At 45.5% G+C, this 27,806-nt stretch overlaps 1 protein-coding gene across 1 annotated transcript in view; it reads right to left on the bottom strand.

Moving 5' to 3' along the window:
• Positions 1–27,806, bottom strand: part of LOC144673295 (lysosomal protective protein-like) — a 53,124-nt gene continuing 25,318 nt past the window's right edge. Inside the window, exons 2-11 of the mRNA XM_078535209.1 lie at positions 20,495–20,606; positions 17,542–17,679; positions 16,425–16,583; positions 15,491–15,582; positions 12,808–12,892; positions 10,731–10,880; positions 10,246–10,376; positions 9,865–10,027; positions 8,602–8,691; positions 1–2,655 (exon numbers count right to left, since the gene is read on the bottom strand). Coding sequence (XP_078391335.1) covers positions 2,572–2,655; positions 8,602–8,691; positions 9,865–10,027; positions 10,246–10,376; positions 10,731–10,880; positions 12,808–12,892; positions 15,491–15,582; positions 16,425–16,583; positions 17,542–17,679; positions 20,495–20,606 — 1,204 coding nt within the window. The 3' untranslated portion in view covers positions 1–2,571. The remainder of the gene's footprint in view (positions 2,656–8,601; positions 8,692–9,864; positions 10,028–10,245; positions 10,377–10,730; positions 10,881–12,807; positions 12,893–15,490; positions 15,583–16,424; positions 16,584–17,541; positions 17,680–20,494; positions 20,607–27,806) is intronic.

The following is a 27,806-nucleotide window of genomic DNA, read 5'->3' as shown; positions in this document are numbered from 1 at the left end:
CAGAGTTTAGATCATTTATTTGAAGTGTCATTGTGCTTCAGAATGTCCTGTTCTGCCTCACCCCCCAACACATGTGTTGGGGCTCTGCAGCATGTACCAATCCTATGTAACTATCAGTTTAAAGAATTAAATACAATACAAAGCATCAGCAGCAGCATCAAAGGTCACTGAAGCTGGGTGTGTATGTGTGGATGCAGACAGAGGATGTGGTGCAGAGCTGAGTGTTCCTGTCACTCTGATGTTGGATGTGTTTCGCAGTACAGCTCTCTTCAGTGCTGCAGCCAAGCCTGACATCTCCCCCTCAACCCCCTGACGGTCAGCGCTCCAGGGTTGGCTCAGGGGGATAAGCTAACTCCCAGTGTAGGCAAACTGGCCTTGGAGTTCTCTTTCCCGAGCTGTTGCAATGACTAAGGTTGAGCAGAGAACCTAAAGCTCAATGCAACTAACAGGAAGACATTTTACAAATGAGGAATCAGTGTTAGACACCAGTGCACAGGGGAAATAAAACAATTTTTAAAAACAAATTATCCTCATAAAAATGTGGTTTTCTTTCCTTAATTCAGTATGTGTCTTTCCCCCAGCTTCAAGTGAAAGGGCAGCTTAGTGACCTTCTCCCAGCTTTTGACCATCAAGAGGGTGGTGAGGAGCCCAAGAGCTGACCCAGGGAACTGCCTCCACTGTCTCCCCAGTCTTATCTCAATGGCTGCCCACAGACATGGGAGCGATGGAAAGTGGATATGAAGCTCAAGACACCAGCTCAGGCATCTCACCCCCTCCTAGTGAGCTCCCAGGGGCCCTTGCGCCCTCAGAGGGAGGTCCTGGTGAAGGGGCCCTCGCCCCCTCAGAGGGAGGTCTTGGTGAAGGGGCCCTCGCCCCCTCAGAGGGAGGCTCCGAGGATGCCCTCAGCCCTTCACAGAAAGCTGAACACAGCTGTTTTATTCAGCAGCATGGAAGAACGTGTAATAAAAGCAGCAAAAGGCAGCTGAGGGCTTCAGCAACCCTCTAAAAATAACTAACATCAAACCCAACACAGGTAATCTTTCAACTTTACCTCCTCCTGAAATTGTGACCCACTTGTTAAAGTGAGATTGACAAATTAAACAGAGATTGCTGGACTGAAAATGACTATGATGCATCCAGTTCACCTACCATCCTGCTGGTCCCATGATATAATAATCAGCAGTCAGTCTCTATGAATGAGTCTACAATAGACCCAGAGGCCAAGTGAAGAAAAGACCAGCTATGGAGAGCTTTGGGAACCACAGGTCCAAAGTTACCTTTCGCTTTCAAAACTTACACTTGAGTCATGACGTGTGGCAAGGTTTTTGGCAGAAACCCATCTAAAGGAAACTGAAAGATTCAGTCCCTTTCTGGAGGAGATAAAGTTATTGAATTTATTCAGTGGTCCCTGCCCTTTGTTAAAACTCACAAACAATTATCTTAAAAAATTGATTAAAAAGCTCCCTCAGGGAACTGAATGTTTTGGACATTCCAATGATTAGCAATCTCAACATTACAAAAAAGCCACATGCCGAAATGGGATTTTTATCTCAAAATAGCAAAAACACCAAACTGAGCTGAACTAGGCCGGGGGGAGGTGGGGAGGACACTCCACATGTGTGCAGGGCCCTGTTCCAGACTCTGCTAAAGGGCCTCCCTGTCCAAAGGTTTCCAATGGGCTGTGAGGAGCAGCATGATTCCGAGGACATGTTAATACCCCATTTCATAGACACGATTGCCTCTGGTGGTAAAACCATTACCCAGACTAACCTAAGTATGATGTCGGCGGTTCTAAATCTTTCTCTGGGGGAAGATTTACTGTTTCCTTCTGGCCATTACACTGGGTCCACCACTTTGTTTCTGGCTTTGGACGAGCTGCCCATATCCTGGTCAACCAGAGACGGTGAGTCTCTCCGAGAGAGAGAGAGAGAGAGAGAGAGAGAGAGAATAACCAGGATGGTGGCCAGGCTGAGGGAATCACTCCTGAAACATGGGCTTTCGGAGCATTTCCAGGAACACTGACGAAGGTCACTTTAATAGCATTAGGAAATCTCGGAGTGCCCATATTGAATGCATTTCCTGTCAGTGAATACGGCAGGCTGAGCCCACTAACCCCTATATTTAAAAAGCCATGGGGTAGTCGGTCCCTCCTGTTCTCTCTGATTGAAGCTGTGATTTGATACTGTTGGTTCAGTTCCACGTGCAGAGGAAATGCAAACCCAGGACAGACCCCCACTGCTCAGGCCTTGTTTCTTTTGGAATATAGGCACAAATGCAACCAATTAAAATGCTGGTTCCTTCCTCCTCTTTCAATTTCATGGAAGACAATTCTCAAATTATTGATAGCAACTCTTCTCTAGCTAGCGTTGGTATTTGTTCTGATCTAGTCTCTCTTATGAGGTATTGTTGGTTTGGTTTCATTTGGCTCAGATTGGTGCAATTTGCTTTGGTCCCTGTGCTTCGATAAAAATCCCATTTTGTGTGTGAGAGAGAGAGAAAAATTTAACAACTGGATGACAATAAGGCAACAAGCTAGCAAGGCAACGAGCTGAGGGCAAGACGGTCGCCCCATCAGTATGGAGAGTTGGAGAGGAAGGATTCAAACATCTTCAAGGCTTGTGCTGGTGCCCACTGTGGTACCATGTGTCCAGCTCCCTGAGGAAGAGAGAGTGTGAAGAGTTAGGATCAATGGACATCACCATCACCCTGGTAATTCCGACTCCACACACCAATTCCATCCTGATCCCATTTCCCATTCTGAACTAAAAACAGCCCATAATAACCAGTGTCCAGGGAGGTTGGTTGCTAGGCACCAACTAGGGTTGGACAATAAATGGTGACATTGCCAGCGAAGCCCCAGACCTCAGAATGAATTAAAATACACTGCAGGGTGCAGTATCACAGGGGTCAGTGCGAGATTGGGGGCGGGGAATTATCACAGGACTTGGGTTAGTGTCTATAACAGTTTTTTTTTAAAAACCAACAGAAAGGAATTGAGTAGAGAAACACCAGAAATTGTGCTTTCAGCACCACAGGTAAAGGGAAAATTAAAAGATGCAAATTAATTAAATCTGGAGAAAATAAAAGTGCGAGTAAAACATTAGAGCAAAAAGGACAGGTTAGGGAGTGTGGCATTCATTACAGAAATGCATGGAGTATAAGGAACAACTGAATTAATTAGTCCCAAATTCAACTTGAACGTATGACATGATAGCCATTACTGTACATGGCTAAAAGACAGTCAGTCAGGAGATATAAATATGCCTGGTTATAATGTCTACAGGAAAGATATGGGAAAGGGGAACGATTAGTGATGAAATAGTAAGAGGATATAACGAGAGGCAAGTAGGCAGCAGAGACTTCATGGGAAATAGACAAGGATTTAAGACTGAGTAGGAGCCCCATGATCCAGCCTTAATGCTATCTTCCTCTCTTGCCTTATCCTGTCCTTTCAATTTACCACATCTTCCCTCACCCCACTATTTAGCTTAAAGCCCTCTCTACCGCCCTAGTTATAAGACTCTCCAGAACACTAGTACCAGCATGGTTCAGGTGAAGACCATCCCAAAGGTATAGCTCCCATTTTCCCAAGTACTGGTGCCAGTGCCCCACAAATCAAAACACATTTCTCCCTCACCAATCTTTCAGTGACACATTTAACTCTCTAATCTTATTTACCTTACCCCAATTTGCTCATGGTTTAGGTAATAATCCCGAGATATTATCTTGGAGGTTCTACTTTTTAAATCTTGCCCTGAGCTGCTCATACTCCCTATGCAGAACTTCTTTTCTAGGCCTATCTATGTCATTCCTATGTGGAATGCACCAACTGGATCCTCCCCCTCAAGTTCCTCTCCAGCCCCGAGTAGATGTCCTGAGCTCTGGCACTAGGCAGACTGCCTTCTGGATTCTCACTCTTGGCTACTTAGAAGTGATCTATGCCCCTGACTATTCTGTTCCCTACTACCACAACATTCTTATTTATCCCCCCAACTTGAGAAGCTTCCTGGGCCACGGTCAGTTTGCTCATCCATCCTGCAGTTCCCCACTCTCATCCATACAGGCTGCAAGAGCCTCGAACCTGTTGGACAATTGCAAAGTCTGAGGCTACCTTCTCAATACCCACACCTGTCCCACTCGCAGTCACACTCTCCTGTCCCTGACAATGGACCAAATCAGACAACCCTAGCCTGAGGGGTTCTGGATCAAAGCGTCCAGGTAAGTTTCCTCCTCTCTGATACATCGCAGTGTCTGTCGCTCGACCTCCAGCTCAATGACTCGGAGCCAAAGCTCTTTGAGCCACAAGACACTTACTGCAGGTGTCATGGATCACAATGGTGTCATGAGTCCCACATACTGCAGCTGCAACACGTCACCCACCCTGCCATCCTTATTGTATTTAATTAAGTAATTAATTATTTTCTTAAAGTTTTTAATTAATGCCTCTAGTCTTGTTTGTGTTTATATACTTATTATTTCAATTTATGTTCGACTCACCCTGATTTAAATTTCCTAGTTTAGATCAGATAAATAAGAAATACTCACTTGCCGATCACCAACCTGCTCCCTGTGATGTTACACTTTGATTTTTGTTTTTGAATGTGGGCCTGAACCAACAGACTGGTTACAGCCTTGCTCCGTTCTCTCGTCCCAAATCTCACCATTTTCTGGCCCCACTCTCTCCTCAGAAATCTTGCCATTTTATGGCACCTGATGTCTCCCTCACCTTTTAGTTTAAAGCCCTACACTCAGCCCTAGTTGCATGATTCACCAGAATACTGGTCCCAGCCTAGTTTAAGTGGTGCCAATTCCACCAAAACATCTCCCTCTTTCCCCAATGCTGATGCCAGTGACCCTCCAGGGAATCACGACCTTGATGTGGTGGCGAGGCTTGTGTGCTCCGATGATCCCTTGAGTGATGCGGTGAGGAGCTCCTTGTTCCTGGCAGGGCTGTCCATGGCAGCAAGGTTGGGGAGGAGGTGCCAGACAAAGGGCTGTCCAAAAACTTTTCAATGGCAGAGCAGGCGAAGGAAGACTGTGCATCTCACTTGCTGCGAAAGGCAGAAGGCAGCCGCAGCAGAAAGGTGGTCCCAGTCATCATGGCTCGACACATCACAGAATCTGACCACCAATCTGTCAAAATCGTGTGGACAATGACGTCGCCCCAAGTCCCCACATTAAACAAAGTCACAAGCGGGCTTCTATCAGGGTCTATTTGCCAAGACCATTGGTGATGGAGAATTGGTGACAGGGACAGGGCTGTGAACCTGGGAGACCCTAGTCAAGAATCTCCACACAGGTGGAAGATGGATGAAGGTCATTGGTCACCTGTGTTGGGACAGAGGTGTTTTTGGGCAGCAGCATCTGTAACAGAGAGGACCTCTTCAGGATACCCTCTTCTCACCTCAAATGGGGAAGGGGCTAGAAAAGGTGCCTTAAAAATAGACTGACCCACTTTCTCCTGGCTGGGGAACACCACCCTGCGGGATTGCCATCTTTGTGGTCAAAAAAAAAGAAAACTTTAAATTTTGCAACACAGAATGTTAGGGCCCTCGTGGGTAATCTCAAGAGTCCAAAAGATTCCAAATTGACATCGCTGCCCTCAGTGTGACCTGCCTTCCTGGGGAAGGGCAGCTGAAGAAACAAGCAAAGGACACACCTTCTACTGGAAAGCAAAGGCTGACAAAGACCCTCGTATCCGTGGAGTTAGTTTTATCATCCGGAATAGGATTTGGATGCACTGCCAGGAGTTGTATAAATGAAAGCCTCACGATGTTTCACCTAGAGCTCAGCCGTAATCGACATGCCATCCTCGAATCGAAGGACAGCTGACGGCGATGTCAGTTCCCCATGAATCAAAATCCATTCTTCACACATCATTCTTTGAGCCACATATTTAATTTTCTAATCTGCTTGACCCTATGCCAATTGGCACATTGACCAGTTTTAACAAACCAGAAATTACTACCTTTGAGGTTTTGCATTTTAATTTGGACTTTAACTCCTCAAACTCTCTCAGCAGAACATCATTCCCAGTTCTATGTATGTCGTTGGTTCCTACAGGGACTACAGCAACAGGATCCTCCTCCTCCTGAGTTCACCTCCAGCTGCAAAGAGATGCCCCCAACACTGGCAGCGGGCAAGCAACCTTGGGACCTCCCATTCACAGCGACGGAGAACAGTATCTATCCCCTAACTATACTGTCCCCTATCACTATCACATTCTTTTTCACTCCCCTGACTTAAATGGCATCTTATACTATGGTGCCATTGTCAGTTTGCCCAGTCACTCTGCAGTCCTTGTTCTCATTCATGGAGGCAGCAAGCACTTCAGACCTGTTGGTCATGGTCAAGGACTGAAGCTCCACCATCAACAAATGCTGGATTTCCCATACCTACCTGGCTCGCAGTCGCACTCTCCTGGCACTGACCATTCGTCCCATGTATTGCAGTTATGGCACTCCACTTGGCGGCCATGTCCGTCTAACCTTATTTACTTACTGGGTCAATAGCTAGTTACTACGTGTTAAATATCAAATTACAGTCCCCTAGTTTGGAGACAAAAGGGGAACACTAACCAACTACTGGAGGTAAAGCAAAAAGGATAAAAACAGCACCCCTTCCCCACCTACTCGGAATTCTCACTTGCACAAAATTGCCAACTTTAACTTTAGTATTCCCTGGAATCTAGAAGGTTGAGGGATGACTTAATAAAGTTTTCAGGATATTCAGCATAAATAAAAAGAAACATTTCTTGTTGCGGAGTCAAGTACTGGGGAGCGATCTGAAGATGGAGTCAGATCTTTCAGGAGTGAAACTAGGAAACATTTCTACTCACCAAGAGTGGTAGAAGTTGGGAACTCTCTTCCACACTGTTGCTGGATCAATTCTTAAAATTTTAAATTCTTGGGGGACACAGAGGCTGAGAAAGGCACTTCATAAATAAATGCAAGTCTTTCTTTCTCAGATTAGCTTAAGTGCAGTAATCACTCTGCTTCATTCAGTGACCTGTGATCAGTGTGTGCCTTGTCTTATGTTACACTTTTGTTGCTATTGTCACCGTAGGTGCAGAAGACTTGTGCTCCAGAACTTGCTGCACCCCTAGCCAAGCTGTTCCGGTATAGCTACAACACTGGCATCTATCCGGCTAAGTGGAAAATTGCCCAGGTGTGTACACATAAGGCAGGGCAAATCCAACCCAGCCAATTACCGTCCCATCAGTCTACTCTCCCTCATCAGTAAAGTAATGGAAGGGGTCATCAATAGTGCTATCAAGTGGCATTTGCTTAGCAATAACCTGCTTACTGACGCCTAGTTTGGGTTCTGCCAGGTCCACTCAGCTCCTGACCTCATTACAGCCTTGGATCAAACATGGACAAAAAAAGCTGAACTCCCAAGGTGAAGTGAGACATCAAGGCCGCATTTGACTGAGTGTGGCATCAAGAAACCTTAACAAAACTGGAGTCAATGGGAATCGGGGGGGAAAATTCTCCACTGGTTGGAGTCATATCTAGCACAAAGGAAGATAGTTGTGGTTGTTGGAGGTCAATCATCTCAGCTCCAGGACATCTCTGCAGGAGTTCTTCAGGGTAGTGTCCTCGGCCCAACCATCTTCAGCTGCTTCATCAATGACCTTCCTTCCATCATAAGGTGAGAAGTGGGGATGTTCGCTGATGATTGCACAATGTTCAGCACCATTCGCGACTCCTCAAATACTGAAGCAGTCCATGTCCAAATGCAGCAAGACCTGGACAATATCCAGGCTTGGGCTGACAAGTGACAAGTAACACTCACACCACACAAGTGCCAGGCAATGACCATCTCCAACAAGAGAGAATCTAACCATCACCCCTTGACATTCAACACCATCACTGAATTCCCCACCATCAACATCCTGGGGGGTTACCATTGATCAGAAACTGAACTGGACTAGCCATATAAATGCTGTGGCTAGAAGAGCAGTTCAAAGGCTAGGAATCTTATGATGAGTAACTCACCTCCTGACTCCCCAAAGCCGGTCCACCATCTAGTCAGGGGTGTGATGGAATACTCTCCACTTGCCTGGATGACAACACTCAAAAAGCTCAACACCATCCAGGACAAAGTAGCCCACTTAATTGGCACCCCATCCACAAACATTCACTCCCTCCACCACTGGCGCACAGTAGCAGCAGTGTGTACCATCTACAAGATGCACTGCAGGAATTCACCAAGGCTCCTTAGACAGCACCTTCCAAACCCAAGACAGCTACCATACAGAAGGACATGGGCAGCAGATAGATGGGAACACCATCACCTGGAAGTTCCCCTCCAAGCCACTCACCAACCTGACTTGGAAATATACTGCCGTTCCTTTACTGTCACTGGGTCAAAATCCTGGAACTTCCTCCCTAACAGCACTGTGGGTGTACTTACACCACGTGGACTGCAGCGGTTCAAGGAGGCAGCTCATCACCACCTTCAAGGACAACTAGGGATGTGCAATAAATGCTGGTCCAGCCAGCGAAGCCCACATCCCGTGAATGAATAAAAAAGATTCCACTATTACTCACATGATTCTACATTAGGTCTAAGGGAAAAGCAACATAAAGAAGGAGTTACCTTGACAGTCAGGAAGGTGAGGTTCCCATACTGCTCGTAGAACCCTGCGATCTGTTTATTGTAAATCCATGGTTGGTAGTCCAAGGTTTTCTGGTGGTGAAACAGTCAGTTAGTCAGCTAATTAATTATTCATTGGGAATGACACACCTGTACCTCAGCTCTTACTGAAGTTCAAAGTCTCCACACGGGCTGGAGATTATATTTTCCACATTAATGAGCTGCAAGATACATTGTTATCCCAGTGTCTCAGAATCTGCCCAGCAGTGTGATAGGGGCAGTTCAACAGATTGTTAGAGAAATGCTATTGGCCTTTCCTATAGATAGGACATTGGAGTGTTGACTTGTGTCAGGGCCAGGCACTCAGTATCTGGGACCACAGCAAGCTCCCATCTGCAAGGTGCAAACAGATTTAACTAGAACGTCAACCACACTCTCCCCACCACTCCACCCGAGGTTGCTGATCCTTGCTTCGGTTCAGTCGTACAGATCTAGCATCTTTCCCAAGACCATCATCCTTCATTTGATGAATACGTCAACACCATCGAGGAGAAATAAACTCATCCACCACTTTAAACATTCACTCCCTCCACCATAGGCACAAAGCGGCAGCAGTGTGTACCTTCTACAAGATGCACTGCAGCAACTCACCAAGGCTCCTTCGACAGCACCTTCCAAATCTACGACCTAGAAGGACAAGGGCAGCAGATGCATGGGAACACCACCACCTGCAAGTTCCCCTCCAAGCCACTCACCAACCTGACTTGGAACTATATCACCGTTCCTTCACTGTCACTGGGTCAAAATCCTGGAACTCCCTCTCTAACAGCACTGTGGTTGTAGCTACACCACATGGACTGCAGTGGTTCAAGGCGGCAGCTCACCACCACCTTCTCAGGGGCAATTAGGGATGGACAATAAAAGCTGGCCTAGCCAGTGACACCCACCTCCTGTGAATGAATTAGAAACCGAATCTTCAGCAGACTCTTCATCATTGATCCCAGCCTCACCCCACATCCACCCACACACTTTCCAGCAGGGGTCAGTGATCAGCAGCAGGAAAACTCTCACCTATCTGCACCTTCCTGAACTACAAACATCTCCATTGCCCCTATACCTGTGGCTGGATCAGCTGCCCAACTGAGCACAAATTGTGACAGTAATAATATTACAATTTGGAAAGTTTACAGGGTAACGGAGCTTTAAAAATCAAAAGATGCGGTACATCTCAGCTCCAGTCTGAGTATCAAGAGGTATCCTACGTACCTGCTGATTCAGTGACTGCACAAACCATTTATCACCCAGGAAGTTACAGGCCATGTCAGTGTCACCATTGTAGACCAGCACACGGAGACCCTTGCTGAGCAGCTTCAGGTAGAAATCTTGCATGGTGCTGTAGATACGTTGGTAGTTTTCACCAACCACTTCACTGCAAGTGGAGGAAATGGTTTAGCTTAGGTTAGAATAAATACATCAAAACAGTTCTAAAGTTTAGAAGGGTGAGGGTGATCTCTCAAGGTGTTTAAAATTTTTAAGAAGTATTTGATAGGGCAGATTTCTATTAAGCAATGGGATTAAACCAAGGCATCCGATTGAAGGGGTGCTTTGAACACGTAATATTGCTGGTTTGCCCACATGGTCTCTTACCTGCAGAGTTCCCAGGACTGGACATTTTCTGGGATGTGTAGGGCCTTTCTCACATCTGCACGATTTAGCCATGTCCTCTGAGCTGTACCATTGATACATGGAGGATCTAGGTTACTGGAATCATCTGTGTTCTGGTGAGAGAGTGAGAGAGACTTACAGCAGCACAAATGTACCATGACAAACTATCCACACATGGCAAAAACAACTAAGCCCAGATTAACACAAAGATAGGTAAGGTCATTTATAAAACGTATTGACACTCCAGAAAATGAGGAAATATTCTATACTAAGAGCAGGATATGGAAGGAGAATGGACCTCTGGGATTCTTAGATTTGGAGTTAACAGGAAAGGCTTGGGCTCATTGGTGTATATAGTGAGAATGAATAGAGGGAGTTTGATCCATTGGGATTCTATACAGTGGCAGTGAATGGGATGTGGTTGGTCCTTTGGGATTCTAAACAGAAAGGAAATTGATGGTTTGTACCTCCACGACTTCAAACTGGTAAAAATGAAAGAGGTTCTTGAGGTCTCTGAGGAAGCGCAAGTTACTTCCCTGTATTCCCCCAGCACAGTCCATGTACAGCGAGTACACGTTGAGTCCACTATCGTAGATGATTGTGAAGACTTCTTTCAGCTGTAAAGAAAATCATTTGTTTACTGTCTGTTTTCTCAGGCTACCCAAATACTCATCACTTTGTCACCTTTATACCACATCTGTCTTTTTCTTTAACTGGGAACATATGTCTGGGCTAAGGATTATACCTCCATGTAACTGATGGTCACATACTTAAATCTATGAAGATGGCAGAACAAGTTGATAATGTTAAAAAACATTATGGGATCCTGAGCTTTATAAACAGAGGCAGAAAGTTCAAAGGCAAGAAAGTTGTGCTAAGTGAGACATTAAATGGAGATCAGTCAACTGTCACAGGTGGACGGAACATATCCTATAGTACTTTTTGAAGCAGAGCAGATGATTTATCTCCAGTGTGTTGGCCAATATTTATCCCTCAATCAGCATCATTAAGAACAGGTCATCTGGTCAGTCACATTGCTGTCTCTGGGATTGTATAGAAACTGACAGCCACATCTCCTACATCATAACAGTGACTTCACTTCAAAAGTACTTCACTGGCTGTTAGCACTTTGAGAGGTACTGTTGTCGTGAAAGACGCTATATCATTGCAAGTGTTTCTTAATTCATACATTTAGAATTCACTGGTTATGCCTCAACTGGAATGTGGTGTCCAATTGCAGGCACCACACTTCAGGGAGGTTTAGCAGAATGGTAACACGGATGAGGGAGTCCAGTTATGTGGCGAGAGAGAGATCGGAGAAGCTGGGGTTGTTTTCTTTGAAGCAGAGAAGGCCAGGAGGAGATTTAATAGTGGTCTTCAAAATTCTGATAGCGTAGAGAGAAACTATTCCAATGGCAGGATGGTTGGAACCAGTGTACATAGATTTAAGGTAACGGGCGAAAGAACTGAGGGTAGATGAGATACTTTAACTTCGTTATGTAAGAAAAGATGATCTTAAACGCACTAACAGATTCAATAGTAACTTTCAAAAGGAAATTGGATAAATACTTGAAGGGGAAAAATCTGCCAAGCTGTGGAGAAACGGCAGGACAGGGAACTAATTGGAAAGCTCTCTCAAAGAGCACAAAGGAGTGCTGCAGAAACCAAATATTCCCTGGTTTGGAGTGCACAAGTACGACCTCTCAACACCTCCTCGGGCAGTTTCCCCCTTCCAAATGTCTTTCTTTACCGTCCAGTACCTCACCCTGATTGGGACAGCCGATACATAACAGATTTCAGAAGGAATGCCGAAAGGAAAGAGAAATTGCACCTAAGCTCGATTCTGACCCGATCAAACACCCAGAGGAAGAAATCTCCACCAGCCTGGAGACCAGCCAACTCCTCTAGGGCCAGGCATGTTTCCGATATTGACCAGTTCAAAATTGGGTGCCTGATCTGATGGGAGTCAGTTTCAGCTGGGTGAGTTGAGTTACAATTGTCCCTCTCTAGGAAATGGAGAAGTGTCAGTCATTCGAGGTTCAGTGGGTAGCACTCTCACCTCAGAGTCAGAAAGTTGTGGCTTCCAAGTCCCGGTTCACAGACTTGAGGACATAATCCTGGCTGTCACTCCAGTACAGTACTGAGGGAGTACTGCAATGTTGGTGGTGCCATCTTTCAGGAGGGCAATTAAAGGCATGGTCTGCCTTCTCAGTTGGGTGTAACAGATCCCATGGCACAATTCAAAGAGCAGGGGAATTCTCCCAGTGTCCTAAGCAATCCTTTTTCCCTTTAATCAGCATCATTAAAACAGATGAACTGGTGGTTATCGCGCTGCTGTTTGTGGGATGTTGCTGTGCTTAAATTGGCTGCCTCATTTACAACAGTAGCTAGACTTCATAAAGTACTTCGTTGGCTGTAAAGGGATATCCTGAGGTTGTGAAAGGCGCTATATAAATGCAAGTCTTTCTTTCATATATCCACAGCGTGCAGAATCACACAGCGAGCGAGCAAGCTGGAGAAGGTAAGTGAACAAGGAGAACCTACTGAGTCTTTGCAGTTATTGTCGCTGTTGTTGAAGAAGTTGCAGGATCCGTCTTTGCAGCAGTATCTATTCAGTTGGCTCCACAATCTTAAGGAATTAGGAAGAAAGAAAGATAGATGATGTCTGACTGTACCTTTGTGTGCTCAGACATTTCCTCCCCTTCCCATCCCAGCCCTCAGTCTCCTCGCTTCAAGCCCAGTCTGCAGCTACCATATGGTGATAACAGAAGCCTAGCTCCGCAAAAGGGCAGGACTGGGTACTGAATATTCCTGGATAGAAGGTGCTTAGGAAAGGTAGGGAGGGAAAGATAAAAAGAGAAGGGGGGAAAAAGTAGGGCAAACAAAACCAGATCTCCCACAGTGATGAGAATAAGATGAAGTGGAAAAAGAAAGATATCAGGTTGATGATACAAGTGAGAATCAGGCTGAATATAGAAAGTTCAGATGGGAAGTGAAAAGGGAAATAAGAGAGGCAAAGAAAATCTGAGAAGAGCCTGGCAGCTAACACAAGAGGGAATCCAAAAGTCTTCTATAGGCATATAAATAGTAGACAAGATGATACTACCAGTCATAGTGAAAGAGGAGGTAGCTGAAAATTGATAGAGATATTGGAAAGGCTGGTTGTACTTGGTTGATAAGTCAGCAGGTCTGGATGGGATGCATCCTAGTTTACTGAAAGAATTAAAGGTGGAAATTGGGAAGGCACCGGCTATAATTTTCCAATCCGCTTTAGATACAGGGATGTTGAATTGCAAATGTTACACCCTTTATTTTGAACAGGGGCGTGAGAGTAAGGGAGCAATTGCAAGTTAGTCAGTTTAACCTCAGTTGTGGGAAGGTTTTCAGAAATTATAGTTTTGGACAAAATTAACACTCACTTGGACAAATGTAGATTAAGGAAAGCCAGCATGGATTTGTTAATGAAAAATTATGTTTAACAAACTTGATTGACCTTTTAATGAAGTAACAAAGGGTTGATGAGGGTAATGTGGTTGATGTGGCATACATAAATTTCCAAAAGATGTTTGATGAAGTGCCTCATAACAGGCTTACCAACAAAGTTGAATCTCAGAATCAAAGAATGGTTACACCACAGGAGGCCATTAAGCCCATCATGTTTGTGCCAGCTCTCTGAAGGAGCAATTCACTTAGTGCTACTCCCCTACTTTCTGCCACAGCCCTGCACATTCTTCCTTTTCAGATAATAATCCAATTCCCTCTTCAATGCCTCAATTGACCCTCACCACACTCTTGAGCAATGCATTCCAGCTCTTAACCACTTGCTGCTTAAATGTTTCTCGTCGCCATTGCTTCTTTTGCCGATTACCTTAAATCTGCATCCTCTGGTTCTTGATCCTTCCAGTGATGGGAGCAGCTTCTCCCTATTTACTCTGTCCAGACCCCTCTTGATTTTGAATACCTTTATCAAATCGCCCCTCAACCTTCTCTTGTCCAAGGAGAACAGTCCCAACTTCTCCAATCTATCTACATAACTGAAGTCCCTCATCTCTGGAACCATTCTCATGAATCTTTCCTGCACCCTCTCTAAAGCCTTCACATCCTCCCTAAAGTGCGGTGCCCAAAAGTGGACACAATATGCCAGTTGAGGCTGAACCAATGTTTTATACAGGTTCAACATAACTTCCTTGCTTTTGTACTCTATGTCCCTATTGATAAAGCCCAGGATGCTGTATGCTTTATTAACCACTCTCAAATCTGCCCTGCCACCTTCAATGATTTATGCACGTATACACCCAGGTCCCACTGCTCCTGCAACCCCTTTAGAGTTGAACACTGTATTTTATACTGCCTCTCAGCATCCTTCCTACCAAAATGAATCACTTCACACTTCTCTGCATTACATTACACCTACCATTGTCGGCCCATTCCACCAACCTGCCTATGTCCTTTTGAAGTTCTACACTATCCTTCTCACAGTTCACAATGCTTCCAAGTATTATATCATTCAAAAATTTTGAAATGGTGCCCAATGCACCAAGGTCTAGGTCATTAGTATATATCAGGAAGAGCAGGGGTCCTCAAACCAACCTCTGGGGAACTCTACTATAAACCTTCCTCGAGGCTGAAAAATGTTCCTTTCTCATTGGACTGGAAACATACTGGTGTAGAAAATTCTCCTGAACACACTTTAGGAACTCTTGCCCCCTTGTAACCCAGTCTATATTTGGATGATTAAAAGTCCCCCATTCTAACTACGCTATAATTCTTGCACTTCTCTGTAATTTTCTTAACAATTTGTTTCTCTACATCTTTCCCAAAGCCCAGGAATAAAAGGGACAGTGGTAGCATGGATATCAAGTTGGCTGAATGATAAGAAACAGTAGTGGAGAACGATTATTTTTCAGACTGTAGGAAGGTGTATAGTGGGGTTCCTTAGAGGTCACTAGAACTAGAGTTTCTCAATCTATATTGCCCACTGAACAATTTTGAATAGTCAGCAGATTGGCAGTGACCAATCCATTGAACATGTTGCAGACTCCTGGATGTGGCGCTGCTCAGAATGGCAGCCTTGCTGCTTCAACGGGAACAGGTCATGCCACATTGAACAGGGCTGCCGACCTGGTCCATGCAATGTTTCAGGTCGGGTGAGGATGCTGCCCCTTTTAGACTGAACTCACGCTGTGATTTAGAACACCTGGTTTGGAGGTTCAAATACAATACCCACGTGTCGCCGAAGAGCCCATGGTAATATCCAAAATAGACGAGTGACTGGTCATTGAAATACGTGCTGCTCAGTCCATTCCCGACTGCATACCCCTAGAACACAGAATGTAACATCACCACAAGCTGGGCTCCTGCCCACCCCCTCCACCCGGAAGACGGTGACTCCAGGATATACGAGTGCTGGCATTCCACTACCGCTTTGTCCAATGGAGCCAGTCTTCACTTGTAGGATCCTGGGGCCAATTGCTCGCCCCACCCATATCTGACACCAGGGATTGGCTGTGGGATTTGATAGTGTCTTAAAACACCGAAGGACTTTAGTCTACACCAGTGGCTCAATGGTTATCATTCTTACCTCCAAGTCAGCAGATTGTGGGTTTGAATCCCACTCCAGAGGCTGGAAGACAGAGATTGAGCCTAACACTTCAGGGTAGTACGGAGAGAGTGCTGCATTGTTAGAAGCACACTTTTTTTTTTTGATGAGACGTTAAACCATATTCCCACCTTGTCCTCTCAGGTGGAGAAAGAAGATCCCAGACACTATATCAAAGAACAACTGGGTCGTTCTTGTATTCTGGCCAAATTTTATTCCACAAACATCTGAAAAACAGATTACTGCTGTTTGTGAGAGATTACTGTGATCAAATTGGCTGCCACGTTTCCTACATTAAATAATGACAACACTTCAAAAGTACTTCCTTGGCTGTGAGACTCTTTGGGGCATTGTGATAAAGTACTGTATCAAATACAGACTCTTCATTCTTTCACACTAACACACCCTACAACAAAATGCTTCAATCCCGTATATGGGGATGGGGGCAGTGACCCAGATTACAGCGGGACAATCCACCCAAACAATAGGAGGAGGAACACGAGGCCGGGGAAACACACAAGAGGCTGATCCTGGGTTCCATAGCAAAAGGAAATGCAAATACCTTGAAGTTAATCTTCGCTGGGCCATTTGCGATTTTCATGCTCAGGGTCGGTGTGTAGATCCCGCCGTAACTTTCACCGATCACATAGAAATCGTTTCTTGTGAAGTTGGGAAATTTTCTGAAGAAATCCTGCAGGGCCAGGTAGTTGTTCTCTGCGACCTGTTGAAGTGGGGAGGAGTGGGGGTGAATACGACACTGGGGTTAGTGCTGTGCTTCCTGCAGGGTGAAAAGACCCACAGAGGACCTGCAAGCATTAGTCATTGATAGTACTGAGCTAAGGGTTGTTGGCTGTCCTGAAAGCTTGGAGATGGAATTTTTTCATGTCCCAAGACATTCCAATGTCAGCTGTGGCTCAGTGGGTTGCTCCCGCATCTCAAGAGTCAGAAGGTTGTAGGTTCAATTCTTGCTCAAGAGACTTCAGCGCATGATCCAGGCTAACACCTGGCATCAGTACAGAGGGAACTGGCAGAAGTGCTGCCCTTCACATGGGATGCTAAATCCAGGACCCATCTTCCTCTCATGTGGATATAAAAGATCAATGGCACTATTTCGAAGGCCAGGGGAGCTATTCCCAATGTCCTGGCCAACATTAATTCTTCAACATCACAAAACACAGATTATCTGGTCATTATTACATTGCTCTTTGTGGGATCTTGCTGTGTCCAACCTTGGCTGCAATATTTCAAATATTACAACAATGGCCATGCTTCAAAAATACTTGCTCGGTTCTGAAGCGCTTTGGAGCATCCTGAGGTTGTGAAAGGCACTATAGAAATACAAGTTCTTTTCTTTCTTTGACCTGTTAATTAAATTGCTCTCAGCTACAGAACACAACATGTGAAATCCTGGGGATCTATTGTTTTTGATATGTTCAGATTTCAGCGAGGCTTCTGACACTATTACCAAACAAGTGATCAGAATACAAAGTAGGAAGGCATCAAATAGCGGTCAAACATCTGAGGAGGTTTGAAAAGAAAACAAAAGTGTTTTTGTGAATGGGGCTGCATCAGAGAGTAGAAAAGGACCCTGATTGAGTGCCACAGGGATCACCAGCCCCCAGCAAACAGCTCTCACTACCTGGGATGTCCCAACAGGGGTGGAAAATTGGACACAATACCTCATCATCATTGGTGGCGTAGTTTTTATCATCCGAATAGGAGAAGCCAACCCCAACCGGAGACTCCAGGTACAGAACATTGGCCACTTTGTTCCAGCTGTACTTGTTGATGTAGAGTGTACTGCCGTCATCTATCACCTGGAGGCAAACACACTGGAGTTAACAGAAAGTGACCTATCAACCTGAAAGTGCATTAACCAACTTCCCCACCCCTGTGTTATACTCCTAATAGCCAGTTGATGAAGGAAGAAACTGGAGCCAGTCTTTACTTGCAATGGATTTATTCACAGAGTGAAATATTACAGGTATATATCTCCTGACTCCACTCTACTCCTGTATCAGCAAGTGTCTCTTTATATGCTCTTTTGTAAGCCAAATGAACAAATAGAAACTAATTAGCTAATTGAAAGCCCTCATAGGGGCTCTGTAACAAATAACTTTAGAAGGAAACTTAAACTAAAATTTGGTTTTCAGAGCTGATAATGCACTCCAGCCCCTGCAGTGCCCACTGGTCATGGAAGGCCTCAAGTGTGGACACCACATGCTCCGTCTCCAGAGACACTGGGGCACGAACGTAGCCATGGAAGAGGAGCAGACAGTCAGGCTGAATGACCCCTTCAACTGCCCGCCTGGACCTGTTAATGGCCACCTTGGCAAGGCCCAGGAACAGACTTACAAGAAGGTCCTCCACCCTGCCCACCCCGCTACACACCGGGTGGCCAAAGATTGGGAGCGTGTGGCTGAAGTGAAACCAGACCTTGAGGAGCAGCTGCCTCAAATAATCAAAAAAAGGGGCTGCCACCTCTCACAACCTGTATACACGTGGACCACAGACTCCTCAAGGCTGCAGAAGAGACAGACAGCTTAGGAGTTCATGAACCATCTTAACCTTTTACTGCATGGGACACTCATGCTCAGATAACCATCCAATCAATGCCCTCCATCTGTATATATTTATACTCAATTGATAGAACACCTTGGGCCCCCAAACTCCACAATCCCCAGCACACCTCACACCCACTCGCCTCTCACCCCCAAAGCTCACCTTGGGATGCCACCCCCACCCATCCCACTCACCTAGGCCCATATACTATCCTTGCTGTGTTATGATCCCAGTTGAAGTTACCCCTGGACAAGCCTGGTCCCAGAGTGGAACCCAGCTTGATAGATCCTAACTTTTATTTTTGTTCGTTTAAATACTTGGAGAGTAGCTACTGAACAGAGGCACAGGGGTCAGATGATGAACTTTTAACAAACCAATAAAACATTTATTCAACAGGAAAGGATGAACTATATTACAATACTTCTTCAACCACAACTATACCTTTACAGATATATACAGATTTGTAAGGATAACTCAAGTTACAAAAACTATCTTATACTCTAATGTTCACAGCAAGTACACAGTCCATGTAAACCTATGGCACCTTGTGGTCAGACACACCACTCTCTGAAACCAAGTGACAGATGCCACCTCAACCAAATGCTATGGATCTCTCCTCAACTTCTCCCAGACACTTGTCACACCATGAGTCAACCAGTCTCACTGAATCCCGTCCTTCACATGAGAGTTTCCAATCTCCATTCTCCAAGACCTCAGCTTGGAATCTGCTCCCAAACTGACGTTTTCTCTCAGGCACCTTCCGCAAGAGTTTCCCTCCAGGGTTTCGAATTCTCCTTCTGATGTTCCTCTTCCCTGGGTCACCACATGCATTCAAGCTGCCTTCCACACACTCTATCTCTGACTTAGCCGTCAACAGTATCACTGCTTCACATGCCCATAGCAAAGAGTTACAGGCCTTCAGTTGTCTCTTTGGACCTTCTTGCCTCTTGCAAGCTATTCTCACTTTAAAATTGCTTTCTGCAGCTTTTGTCTCTTTAAATCTGAAACTTGGAGCCTTTCTCTCTGCCCTTCACTCTTAACTTCACTTAACTGGACCTTTACAAGATTCCTGTCCTTGACTATAAGGTCTTCTTTGGACTTTCTCTTCTTCCATTCCCCTGGACTTTTGGGGTTTTTCTTAGCTAGGGACTTGCTATCTGTCCCCTTTTAGGCTGCTTCTGCTTCACAGTTGCCTTCAAACCAACCGAACTCAAACAACTTCCAAAACAAACTGCTGTTTTCCTTCTTGTGTGTCTGTGGGAGGGTCTTGCCTCTCTGGACCCCTGTTGCTAGGCAACAGTCCAATCCTTCTATCCTTGTGTGTTTACTTTCTCTTTAGGGGTTATAAAACTCTCTTAAGAAATGCAAGCATCTTTCTAAAGTGAAACTAAAACTCTATTTGACCTTTCTTAACACACACATACAGAAATACAAATCAAACTTAAACTTTAAAGCTAAAACTCATTCCTAACACCGACAAATATCAATATAACTTACTTAAACTATACCTATTCCCTAAGACGTTGCACCCACCACACTCCATCCTGTTGATTAAGTGGTTGAGCCGGGTGATTGCCCAATAAAAGGTCATTTTCTTGGTGCCCAGCACAGCAGGCATGTCTGTGGCTCAGCGCCTCTGCACTGAGCCTATACTTCAGCTCTATTCCCTATCCAGCGAAGCGCCTGAAGGAATTTTCAGGAGCTCCTTGGCTATTTACTTCCTGTTCACTCAGTACACATTCTCCTATTTCATACCAAAATGCTATCCTCAGTTCTCCCAAAGGCTCAGAGTATAAATGTACAACCGTGCACAGCACTGAGCTAGACTGACCAGAAGATTGCAGGTTTCATCCCCAATGCAGGTTCCGGGAGTGAGAAGGAGAACAAGGGCTTGGGCTGCCCAATCTGCAAGCAGCACCTCGGCTGGTAGGTGGGCATTGGGTTAGGACAGAACCAGGAACCCTGGCTGTTCCCTTCCCACCAGCCCAGGTAAAGCCAACACTGCTATCCCGACTGAGATTAGCCAACAGTAAAACTCAATCATCACCCTTCAGTAAAGAAAGTACTGACATGCAAAGGTCCATTTTCAGAGAGGAATCCATCTAAGGAACTGCACCCAGGTCCACCATTCAGCCACAAGACCACAGGGTCTTTGAGTGGGTTTTGCTGAGATGTCACAAACCTGCAGAAGACAAAACAAGTTGGAATTAATGTCTGCTACTGAGAACCCTGTAAGAGCATGGAGAGGTGCAGAATGATCTTTGAAGGAGAGTCACCCACCAGGACCGCGTTTCCCCCTCCTCTGAAGGCACTGTATCTGTGATACCCAGTCAACATTACGCACACACTTTCGAGCAAGGGCATTCTGATCGACGTCTTTAATACATTAGTAGAATTTGATGGTTTCTCTGTAACCACCCCATTTCCTCAGGACAGGAAAATCCAGAATGAGAGGGTTTTAATCCCAAAATTAGAGTTAGATCCTTCAGGAGTGAAGCTAACTAATATTTCTTCAAAGGGTAGTGGAAATCCGAAACACTCTTCCCCCAAAAAGGCTGTGTATGCCGGGAGGTAATTTGGAGTTTTTAGGGCTCGGAATCATTTTTGATAGTTACCAGTCTGAAATCAACACCTGCCCTTTGAGCTAGGAGACGATCTAAGGATTTGTGCAACTAAGCCCCCTGCTGAGTCAATGGAATAAAGTGACATAAGAACATAAGAACTAGGAGCAGGAGTAGGCAATTCAGCCCCTCGAACCTGCCTAGCCATTCATTACGATCATGGCTGATCTCATTTCGGCCTCAACTCCAATTTCCCGTGCTCTCCCCATAACCTTTCAACCCATTACTAATTAAAAATCTGTCTATCTCCTCCTTAAATTTATTCAGCGTCCCGGCATCCATTGCACTCTGAGGTAGTGAATTCCACAGATTCACGACCCTTTGAGAAAAGTAATTCCTCCACATCTCTGATTTAAATCTACCACCCCTTATCCTAAAACTATGACCTCTCGTTCTAGAATGCCCCAGAAGGGGAAACATCCGCTCCACGTCTACTTTGTCTATCCCCTTTAGCATCTTACATACCTTAGTTAGATCTCCTCTCATCCTTCTAAACTCTAGCAAGTATAGGCCTAAACTGCTCAATCTCTCCTCATAAGACAAGCCCCACATCTCTGGAATCTAATGAACCTGGACATCCTGGATAATTAGGTATTAAAATTGCCTCAAATGTTATGAGACTTTACAATAGCAATTTTCCTTTAGAGTAACCACTTAGCACTTCAAATCACTACTGGAAGAAGCTTGCATCCAGATCACTAGCTTTTAACCAAAATTATGAATCTACAATGGCAGAAATATTTCTTCAGTTCCCTGCCTGAAGGCAGGTCCAACCCAAAGCGTGGTGATCTCCACCACAGCTAGGTCAAGTAGGCAGGTCCCCACTCCACCCCAGTCAGAACAGGGATCGAACCCCATGCTGTTGGCACCACTCAGGACCACTCAGCTCCTGACATCATTACAGCTTTGGTTCAAACACGGACAAAAGAGCTGAACTCCCGAGGTGAGGTGAGAATGACTGACCTCGACATCAAGGCAGCATTTGACCAAGTGTGGCATCAAGGAACCCGAGCAAAACTGAAGTCAATGGGAATCAGAGAGAAAACTCTCCACTAGTTGGAGTCATACCTAGCACAAAAGATGATGGTTGTGGTTGTTGGAGCTCAATCATCTCAGCTCCAGGACATCACTGCAGGAGTTCCTCAGGGTAGTGCCCTCAGCCCAACCATCTTCAGCTGCTTCATCAATGACCTTCCTTCTATCATAGGGTCAGAAGTGAGGATGTTCACTGATGATTGCACAATGTTCAGCACCATTCGCGACTCCTCAGATACTGAAGCAGTCCATGTCCAAATGCAGCAAGACCTGGACAATATCCAGGCTTGGGCTGATAACATTCGCGCCACACAAGTGCCGGACAATGACCATCTTCAACAAGAGAGAATCTAACTATCGCCCCTTGACTTTCAATGGCATTACCATCACAATCTCCCGATATCAACATCCTGGGGTTACCATTGACCAGAAACTGAACTGGACTAGCCATATAAATACTGTGGTTATAAGAGCAGGCCTGAGGCTAGGAATCCTGCAATGAGTAACTTACCTCCTGGCTCCCCAAAGCCTGTCCACCATCTACAAAGCACAAGTCAGGAGTGTAATAGAATACTCCCCTGCCACCTCTGGTTCTCGGAACAGTGCCTGTGCTCTCTAGTGGAGGCAGAGAGTGCCCAGTGCGACATTTCCAGGCTGTGGGATGGCAAGAGGAGGCGACCCCATCAGATGAAGGAGGCCTGGATGGAGGTGGCTGCCCAGGTGAGCTGGCATGTTGCGCACCGCACATGGATTCAGTGGCAGAAATGGTTCAATAATCTTTCTGCGTTCCACAAAGGTGAGCACCCACTTGGCATGCAACTGTGTGTAAATGTCTTGGAGGGTGGCTGTTCTTTGTGGCGCTCAGGGGTCTGAGATGCAGAGTGCCAAATGGCACATGTCCCTGTGCAGGTGAAGGCTGGGCAATGTGCCCGCTTGCCTTCTGTGTATAGAAGGGTGAGGTGTGCTAATCTGACAGGCACCTCAACCCGTGTCTCCTTGGAGTGGGGGTGGGGGTGTGTGTGTGTGTGGGGGGGATGGGATGGGGGGTGCAAGGCTGGGATGGTGAAGTTGATCCTCCTAGCTCAAAGGGCAGGTGTTGATTTCAGACTGGTAACTATTAACAATGGTTCCGAGCCATAAAAACTCCCAAGTACCTCTCGGCATCCACAGCCTTTTTGGAGGAAGAGTGTTTCAAATTTCCACTACCCTTTGAAGAAATATTGGTTGACTTCACTCCCGAGGCTGGGTGGCAGGTAGAGGGCACACTATTGAATGCACTTTTACCCATACAGAAGAAAAGCTATAATGCGCCGGAACATGCATGGGCAGGTGGTGGGGTCCCCAACATACTGATTGACATGGAAACCTGAATATGGGATGCGAGCTTGGAGCAAGATTCACAGGTCGCAGAGAAGCAGGGGTCTCGGATTAAGGTAAGAGTCCAATGGACAGGTGAGAGACAGTAGAAGTGTGTAACAACTGCAGGATCACGGCATTTCCAATGAGAAGTTCTAATTAACAGTCTCCATTACTCGTCCAATCACAGTGCCTCAGTGAGGCATCAGTCCATTCTGACAAACAATGCACACATAGTCACTTGGTTACAATGTAATCAACTGACAAATTCTGTTCCTCCCTCAAAAGCACCATCCTCACGATGCCCGATAGGCCCCGAAGACCCTCTCTTGACACCCAAGAATGAGCCGCGTCGGGACACAGGCATGTTTTCTCTCGCGAGTTCACATGAGGCCGGGTCAGCTGTTTGCCCGATCCTGCAATGTAAAATCCTGGCCCACTTCTTGGTTGGGCTTTCTCCTTCATATACCTCAGTGCGTTGAGATGAAGAATCATTGCACTTTATCCTACCCCAGCTCAATCCCAGGAGATTAAAGATCGTTCCTGCCCTCTATTTTTTCCTTCTTCCTACAGCTTTCAAGTTTTTTAAAACCTGACTGTATAATCATGATTATCTGTGCGTCAGCCTTGGTTAACACCTTCACCTAAGAGTCAGAAGTTTGTAGGTTCAAGTCCTGCTCCAGAGACATGAATGCATGATACAGGCTGACACACCACTACAGCACTTGAGGAGTGCTGCACTATTGGAGGTGCCATCTGCTTCAGATGGGTGTAAAGAGTCTCATGACACTACATGAAGAGCAGGGAAGTTCTCCTGGTACCCTTACCAATATTTATCCCTCAACCAATATAGTTAAAAACAGATTATCTGGTTATTATTTCATTATTGTTTGTGAGAACTTGATGTCCACAAATTGGCTGTGTTTCCTACACTACAACAGTGGCTATACATCAAAAGTGCTTAATTGCCTGTGAAGTGATTTGGGACACTGAGGTGTCCCAAATATAAATGACACATATAAATGCCAACACTCTCCTTTATCTCATATTTTGTTTAACCCTGGCATGTTCTGCATTGGGACTTCATCTCTTCCCCATTATGTTAATTACTTAGACAGAGTTATGTATCTAATGGAATCTGTGGAGATAGAAATGGATTTAACATTTCAAGTTGAATAAGTCATATTTGACTTGAAATATTAAATCTGTTTCTCCGTCCTTAGATGCTGCCAGATTTGTTGAGTATTTCCAGTTTTTATTTCAGATTTTCAGCATCCGCAGTATTTTGCTTTTACAGTGATTTGCTGATGATACAAAGCTAGGTGGGAATATAAACTGTGAGGAGGACACAGAGGCTGCTGAGAGATATAAACAGGTTAAGTGAATGGGCAACAAGATGGCAGATGCAGTATAATGTGGGAAAGAGTGAGGTTATTCACTTTGGTCATAAGAACAGAAAAGCCAGAATATTGTTTTCAAAAAGGTGTGAAACTTTTAAACGTTGACATTCAGAGAGACTTGGGCGTACCCATGCAAGGAACATAAGTTAGCATGCAAGTACGGCAAGCAATTAGGAAAGCAAATGGCACATTCACAGAATCACAGGACAGGAGGCCATTCGGCCCATCATGTCTGTGCTGGCTCTCGAAAGGAGCTACTTACCTCATGCCATTGCCCCACCTTCTTCTCAAAACCCTGCACAGTCTCCATTTTCTGATACTAATCCTAGTTCCTCCTCAATGACTCGATCGAACCTGCCTCCACCATGCTCTCAGGCAGTGCATTCCAGAGCCTAACCACTCGCGGTGTGAAAGATTTTCCTCATGTCGCTTTTGCTTCTTTTGCCAATTACTTTAAATCTGTGCACTTTTGCTCTTGCTCTTTTCATGACTGGGAACAGTTTCTCCCTATCTACTCTGTTGAGACCCCACATGATTTTGAATACCTCTATCAAATTTGGCCTCGATTGCAAGGGGATTGGAGTACCAGAATAAAGAAGTCTTGCTACAATTCTATGGAGCTTTAGTGAGATTGCACCTTGAATACTGTGTGCAATTTTAAGGGAGAAGGATATATCTGAATTAGAGGCAGTATAGCAAAGGTTCATTAGGATGCTGCCTGAGATGAGAGGGTTGTCCTATGGATGAGAGGGTAGGTAAATTGGGTCTATATTATTTGGACTTTATAAGAATGAGGGATGGTCATATTGAAACATTGAAGATTCCGAAGGGGCTTGACAGGGTAGATACTGAGAGGCTGATTCCCCTGGTCAGGGAATCTAGAACAAGGAGGCACAGTCTCAGGATAAGCGTTTGATCATTTAGGACTGAGATAAGGAGAAATTTCTTCACGCATAGGGCTGTGAATCTTTGGGATTCTCTACCCCAGGGGATTGTGGATGCTCCATCATTGAATATATTTAAGACGGAAAGAGAGATTTTTGGTCTCTCGGGGAATTAAGGGATATGGGGAATAGCCAGGAAAGTGGAGTTGAAGCCCTAAATCGACCATGATCATATTGAATGGCAGAGCAGGCTCGAGGGAATGTATGGCCTTCTCCTATTTCTTACGTTATATTCCTGATGTTGCAACTCAGACAAACTGCTGACTAGTCACACCATTGGCAGGCACTTGCCAGCAATAGCTTACATAACATTTGCTATCTTCTGACCACAGTCACAGTGACTTTAAAAGTTGGTTAAGTTGTTCTTATGGCCCACCACACTATACTTAGGCTGCACATTGTCAGCACCTCTAACTTCATAGGAATCTAAACCTGATACAAACATGGAATTCTAATGGTTCAATCTACATCCAAGCTCAATTCCATTGTATAACGCCTTGATGCAAGTACGGGATTATCACACTTCACCTGGAGGAACACAGTGCTCACTCCCCAACCCCGCTATCACTGGCCCTTTTCGGCTGCAGTCTCTATATGATGTACGACAGCAACTCATCAAGGTAAATTCAACAGCACCTCCCTCGTCTGGGGCCTCTACTGCTGAGAGGAACAAGAGCAGCAAGGTCATACCAAGACCCCTCCAAATCACACACCATCCTGACACAGGCCTCTATGGATGCTGTCTCTTCATTGTCCCTGGGTCAAGATTCTAGAATTCCCATCCTCATCACATCATGACTGCAGCGGATCAAGAGAAGGTAACCACCTGCTATCACTCCAGGGAAACTAGGGAGAAGCAATGAATGTCAGTCTTGCCACCAACACCCACGTCCTGAGAACAAATACACAATTTGAAACAAAACAAAAACAGAATTACCTGGAAAAACTCAGCAGGTCTGGCAGCATCGGCGGAGAAGAAAAGAGTTGACGTTTCGAGTCCTCAGACCCTTCAACAGAACTCAGTAAAGTTAGGAGAGGGGTGAAATATAAGTTGGTTTAAGGTGGGGAGGGGGTGGGAGAGAAGTTGGGGGGTGGGGGGGGGGGGGAGGTGGTTGGGTTGGGGTGGTTGTAGGGACAAGCAAGTAGTGATAGGAGCAGATAATCAAAAGATGTCACAGACGAAGGAACAAAGAGGTGTTAAAGGTGGTGATATTATCTAAGAGAATGTGCTAATTAAGAATGGATGGCAGGACACTCAAGGTACAGCTCTAGTGGGGGTGGGGTGGAAAGACTGACAGGGCATTACAGGTATAGATTTAAAAATAATGGAAAATAGGTGGGAAAAGAAAAATCTATATAAATTATTGGAAAAAACAAAAGGGAGGGGGAAGAAACGGAAAGGGGGTGGGGATGGAGGAGGGAGTTCAAGATCTAAAGTTGTTGAATTCAATATTCAGTCTGGAAGGCTGTAAAGTGCCTAATTGGAAGATGAGGTGCTGTTCCTCCAGTTTGCGTTGGGCTTCACTGGAACAATGCAACAAGCCAAGGACAGACATGTGGGCAAGGGAGCAGGATGGAGTGTTAAAATGGCAAGCGACAGGGAGGTTTGGGTCTTTCTTGCGGACAGACCGCAGGTGTTCTGCAAAGCGGTCGCCCAGTTTGCGTTTGGTCTCTCCAATGTAGAGGAGACCGCATTGGGAGCAACGAATGCAGTAGACTAAGTTAGGGGAAATGCAAGTGAAATTCTGCTTCACTTGAATGGAGTGTTTGGGCCCTTGGACGGTGAGGAGAGAGGAAGTGAAGGGGCAGGTGTTGCATCTTCTGCGTGGGCATGGGGAGGTGCCACAGGTGGGGGTTGAGGAGTAGGGGGTGATGGAGGAGTGGACCAGGGTGTCCCGGAGGGAACGATCCCTACGGAATGCCGCCGGGGGGGGGGTGAAGGGAAGATGAAGACAAAAAGCTAAAAGCTACTGCGGATGCTGGAAATCCAAAACAAAAACAGAATTACCTGGAAAAACTCAGCAGG

Source organism: Cetorhinus maximus, unplaced genomic scaffold (assembly GCF_964194155.1).
Source record: "Cetorhinus maximus unplaced genomic scaffold, sCetMax3.hap1.1 HAP1_SCAFFOLD_325, whole genome shotgun sequence".
Lineage (NCBI taxonomy): Eukaryota > Metazoa > Chordata > Chondrichthyes > Lamniformes > Cetorhinidae > Cetorhinus > Cetorhinus maximus.
Note: the sequence above shows the minus strand (reverse complement) of the source record. Positions and strands in the feature narration are given on the sequence as shown.